Below are 6,000 nucleotides of genomic sequence, written 5' to 3'. Positions count from 1 at the left end.
GACCTTTGATCCTGCTGTGTTGAGGCAATGATGTGATAACCCAAAATTGGTGTTGCTTTCTGAAAACTAACAGTGAACTGAGCCAGCAACTGCTACACGCAAACCAAACTCCTGATGACATCATTCAAATGATAGGCCTATGTGCAAAACTGTCTTTGCTCAGCTAGATAAGAAAAGTGGAAACAGACATATTTCAGCAGTACATTCATCATAGCTAATTCGTCTCATACCCATTACCAACACTTCCCTTATTCTACCCCACCCTTGCTGCTGCTATCTCACATTTGCTTAAGGCAGAGACAGTGCATTCAGTAGTCTATAACATAGGCTAGGTCTATGTTCTCTAGGGACATTCTGAACATTCCTGCTATTGTTCTTTCATTACCAGGCTGAGGGTTACCCTTGCCATTCACAGTGGCTGACCTCTGGAGACTGACTGGCGGAGCTGGTGGTGACTATGGTTCTTGGAATAGAATGATACAAGCGCTTTCTTCTTTTGCAGATGTTATGGTGAAGAAATATCTCTGTGGGCGCTAGAAAATGCTTATTCTCTTATCTGCTTTTGCCTTCCCTTGCAATACATTTGCATTTACATGACGTGCTACCGATACAATCACAGGAGCTCAGGAATACAGCAGCGTCAATACAACGTTGAGCCAGCACAACCATATCAATTCCCTTCACACAAATAATGTGAAGTTAGTTTTTCCCCCATTTTTAAATCAATGTGTCACCGCCACAATCAGAACAGCAACAACAACAGCCACAGCTATGTCATCCAATGGATATAGTTATAATTACAGCAGGAGTCTGTCTTTATCAGCATGGGCAGCTGTCAGTGAGAGAGCTATAGGTTGACAGACATGGTGCACCTGAGCCAACTGATCACTTGGGCTTTACACAGCTTTTTGTTTAGTTCATAGCGTTTGACTGTCTTCTTGTTCCTTGTCCATGATCAAACAGCTAGGTAGTGAGTCTCAAGGAAAGGCAAGGCAAGTTTATTTATATAGCACAATTCAGACACAAGGCCACTCAAAGTGCTTTACAGGGGCAAGATTAGAATACATAAAACACATTAGAAAACATTTAAAAGCAAATGAAAAGAAGTAAATAAAATAAAAATTGCAGGTTAAAATGAAAACAGAAAAGTCTTCAGACTCGATTTAAAAGAACTGAGAGTTGCGGCAGACCTCAAGTTTTCTGGGAGTTTGTTCAAGATATTTGGTGCATAAAAACTAAAAGCTGCTTCTCCTTGTTTAGTCCTAACTCTGGGGACTGTAAGTAGACCTGTCCCAGACGACTCTGGACGGTTCATAATGTATCAGCAGATCAGTAATGTATTTTGGCCCTAAACCATTGAGGGCTTTATAAACCAACATCAGTATTTTGAAATCAATTCTTTGAGTGACAGGGAGCCAGTGTAAAAACCTCAGAACTGGAGTAATGTGATCCACTTTTTTGGTCCTAGTGAGGACTCGAGCAGCAGCGTTCTGAATTAGCTGAAGCTGTCTGATAGATTTTTTTGGAAGGCCTGGAAAGGGACACGTCAGGCTTCAGAGTAGCCTACTATCCTCACACAGATAAGTCCTCATCAGCGGCTCACTTGTCCTATCAGTTGTCTCACATAGTGTCTGATACTGTATCCAGAATCCCTCTTCCTTTTTCTTTTGAGCTTGTTTCCGCTACTTCCCACCTCTCCAATTAGTTTCCCTTGTTTTCGGCATTTGTGTTTACTGATATTCCAGATGCTCTCTGTTAACTGCCGTGAAGAGAGGCTTCCTTCAATCAGTGGTAGTTTATTGAGGTGTGTGTGAGTGTGCATGTGTGTGTGTGTGTGTGTGTGTGCGCGTGTGTGTGTGTGTGTGTGTGTGTGTGTGTGTGTGTGTGTGTGTGTGTGTGTGTGTGTGTGTGTGTGTGTGTGTTTGGGTCCTCTGTGTGTTAAGTGAGGAGTGCAGCTGCAGCTCCAACATCAAGTCCTTTCTTGAGCACTGAGTGATGGCTAAAGGAGGAGGGGGTCCTCTACTTCCTGTGTGCAGTGAGGTCACACAAGTGGTTAACAAATGTAGATCACACAGGTTCATAGGTTTTTTACAGAATTTGGCATACAATCAAAACAATGAAAACGAGCAACACAGATAGAGGCACTAAAGGGCACTAATGTGTATCTTCATCAGCCACTGTTTCAGTCTGCTGAATGTTAAAAAAAAAGTCACGCAACATTTCAGCTTAAATGCAGTTCATGGAGGGCAACTGTGCTATCAGATCCCCCTTGCTTTGAATGGCTCATTAGCATAGCATGGTACAGTGATGTCTGATAAATGGACACACTCCTCCTGCCGTTGAGGAATGCTTTTATCCCGGGCCCTGTACTTTTCTTATCAGACTGCTGGTTCAAGCACCTTGAAAACTGTATAGTGTGCATGGTTGGGTAGTTATGGTTTAATTGTAAAACTGTCACATGTTCTCAAACACAGGTTACCTTTACCTATATTCTTATCCCTCCTCTTTTTTTATTAGGATCCCCGTTAGCAACACACTGGAGTGAGAGCTAGTTTTCCTGTCACTCCGACAGAGTACAGGGGCCACATTGAGGGAGAAAAAAAATAATGACAATAAAGTAGAAATTTTTTAGTGGGATATAAAGTTTTAGGAAACTCAGGAATTAATTTATATTATATATGTTGTATAATATAAAACAAAACACATTACATATGTTACACTGTGGCAATGAAACTATGATAGATACAATATATAAACCATGTACATGTTTGACATATTAAGCTCACTAACTTTAATGTGATATGTGCTGTTTTTTTATGAAATAGGTTTTCATGTGTGCACACAGGTGTTGGTGTGCAAGTGTGTGCACGTGTGGGTTGAAGAGCTTGGTATAGAGAGGAAAATGAAAGGAAGAAAGGCTTGGAGGGTTTCAATACATTAAAGAACCTGCACAAAAGATCTTAAAACGTGTGTCCTACAGAGCACTTGAAAAGTAGTTAATGTTTATGAATTCTGAAGGATTTAGTTTTTCTTCAGAACAAAGTATTTCAGCATCTGTCTGATAATTGCACAACATAGCATAATATAAAGAGGATAGAAGAAAGATAGAAGGAGAAGATAGACAAAAGATAATAAAGCAATTGAGTTTAATTACAGTTTATGTGTACTTTCTCAAATCAGAATAATACATTACTGATTATTTTATTTTATTTTATACAATACAGAATACTGAAAGCTTTTAGATGGTTTATATTGAGTACAATACCACAACAGATGTATTGTTCAAAATATGACAATTTATTATATTATTTACCTTTATGGCACTGATTTTTGATTTTGTACTATATAACACAAATGAGGCCCAGTAATGGGGCACTTGGTAGTAAAAGCAGCGATGATGTAAGAAAGAAATATGGTTTCAATTTTCTGTAAATCTTGAGGATTGGCTGACTTATTAAAACCATTGATCTTTCATTAGCACTGAGAAGACGCTTCGTGCTCTCTTTCAGTCTTTCCCCAACTTGAAAGGAGTGGAAGCTTAACTCTTTATTCGCTCCTTTTTTCCTTCAGAATAATGCAATACCATACTTATCTGTGATTCAATTACAGATGGTTCTTGAATCAACAGGCTGTAATGAAGGAGGGAAACGATCAAGAGAATGTGATAACAAGCACTAAAATGCGCATTGAAAAAATGCGCATTGAAAAAGTCACTCTTTGACTTTAATTCTGCAACAACAACAAAAACTATCAACCACACACTCTTCAGCACCCCCAACCCCCACCTCCTCATTCAACATCCCCCTACTTTCCAGTTGCAGTGACAGGTGGCTCTTGGGGGTTTGGGTGAACCCTACTCAACAGCTGCACAAAAGAGCCCCACTGGGGTCCTTTTGACAGGGTTGTCCCCTCTCAAGCGTGCCGATCAGCCCCTGGCCCAGCCCCCACCTTGGCAGATGCTCTGGGAGATCCACAGGTGGTGGTAGACAATAAGAAAGTGCGCAGGAATTAAAAATGTTATGTCACAAAGATCCTGTTCAAGTTTGATGTTTTTAACAGACTCGTTTTGACGCTGACTGAATAGAGATATAAAAAAAAGTCTTAATATGTGACAATAGCTCTATCTTGGGAGGAGTAGTAACTTGTTTCACACATCAAACATAATCCATCATCCAAAACAAAAACTTTCCTGACATAAAAATCTAGTGTTTCCCTTACGCTGCAATTACATGCATGTACTACCTTTAATTCCAACAAATGATTAACAGTGCATACTGTTTAAATCACATAATAGGGTGATTGGGTTAATACACTTGCAAAGGCATTTCTTTAAATGTAATCATGCATGTAGTGTGGAGGGTACCTTCAGTAAATACTCGCATTACACAGTGCTACAGCCACTTTGAATTTCCATGAAACACTTATAAGCAGGACAATGATGGAGAATGATCCTATATAATTTTAGAGTGGTGTTTTCTGGCAGCCTGTCAATATTTATGTCAAGAAAAAGGAGAACTAGTCTGCAAACTGAAAAGCCTATAACAAGCTTCTTAAAACTTTTTAAAGAAAACCCCATTGCCTGTTTTAGAAAACCTTACAGGAAAACACATTTGTTTTGGGAGGTTGTGTGGACTACTTCTCCTATTCCTTTGTATCCTGCTTTTGCCCTGTATACGCACCTAACCGAGTTGGATGTGTTTATTGACAAACATACTATACATGTGCATTGACTTGAAGCGCTAAAAATGAAAATAAATTAGCCAGAGTAAAGAAAATATTTTTATGAAAGTATTTCTTACCTCAAAAATATCTATTATAATCTGATAGTTTTTCATATAGGCCCAGTTAAGCATATACAAATATTTGCTCTTACTACATTTTAATCAGATGTTACAGAGTAGCCTAGTCTACTTTATTGACAAGGGTATAGCAAAGGCTTCAGAATGTATGTAAAGTGTGAACTGGCTGGCTGTGTGAGCGTTGTAGTTTTTGGGTAGACGAACCAAAAACAACCGAGGGGGGTGACTATATTTTTTCGAATAAATACATTATTTTTGGTTGGAAATGTTTGCCATTGGACTGTACTACTGACATATTAAATGTAGCAGATACTGTATCAGTTTTCAATAATGTTTAATCTAGCTAGTATTTAACGAACAATGATTTATGTAGCAGCCACTCCCACCCTTTCTTAATAATGGTACAGTCTGATCCGGAGGCCAGAGGGACCATCCGCACGAGCGCAGCATCAGCTGTGGTGTGTCGGAGAGTGAGGAACTTCCCGCACTCCTCCTCCCAAATTCCCACAGACAGGTTTTTATTTTACCCTTAACAGGAGCAGCCACGGACACCGGTACCTCCAGGCTGGTACCGACGCGGCTTTGTTTTATTTGTATTTATGTTTCCCTATCTCTTGTCTATTTGGACGCTCTCAGGACCGTTTTCTGCCCGGTTCGTTTAGGACATCGGGTTCAACAACTGGAGTGACTCGACCAAGTTTCCTCAACCCCCCCGCATTCTGCCTGAGGAATGAGAGGAGTGTCTCAGAGGAAGAGCCGAAACTTGCACGTTTGAATGGACAAAATAACTGAAAGCCAGGGTATTGCCGCCGAAATGGAGGAAAATACTTTGTCTGGAGCAACATGTAAGTCTTTACTGACGGTAGCCTATAGCCTATGTTCAGCCTACCTTTAGATCTGAATCTGTCCTGCTTCGAGTGCTTTGTCATGCATGCCATTCATGTCCTTTTTGTCACGTTGTATCAAATTGATTTAAAACGTCGTCTCGCCAGTGTTAACTTTATAGTGCCTGGGCTCTATGTGGAAGGTTGATGAACACTGGCGCAATTAAGGTAAGGAAATAGAGAACGTGCTCGGGAATAAATGTGTCTGATGAATTAGTGAATTATCCACTAGGAGGTGCAAGCATAGACAGTCAGCCACACATCATAAAGCTCTGTTGTCCGCAAGATTAACACCTAAACCTCTAGCCTGATTTTAA

The 6,000-nt window shown here is 40.1% G+C and overlaps 1 protein-coding gene across 8 annotated transcripts in view; it reads left to right on the top strand.

Moving 5' to 3' along the window:
• Positions 1-5,269: 5,269 nt before the first annotated feature.
• The window catches only part of map7d1a (MAP7 domain containing 1a), a 38,561-nt gene continuing 37,830 nt past the window's right edge, over positions 5,270-6,000 (top strand). For all 8 annotated transcript variants that reach the window (XM_080039451.1, XM_080039454.1, XM_080039457.1 and 5 more), the window contains exon 1: positions 5,270-5,644. In XM_080039451.1, the coding sequence (XP_079895577.1) occupies positions 5,575-5,644 (70 nt within the window). In that variant the 5' untranslated portion in view covers positions 5,270-5,574. The remainder of the gene's footprint in view (positions 5,645-6,000) is intronic.

This window comes from Ammodytes marinus (genome assembly GCF_949987685.1).
Source record: "Ammodytes marinus genome assembly, chromosome: 13".
In the NCBI taxonomy this organism is placed as follows: Eukaryota; Metazoa; Chordata; class Actinopteri; order Uranoscopiformes; family Ammodytidae; genus Ammodytes; species Ammodytes marinus.
This window is presented reverse-complemented; position numbering and strand designations above follow the sequence as displayed.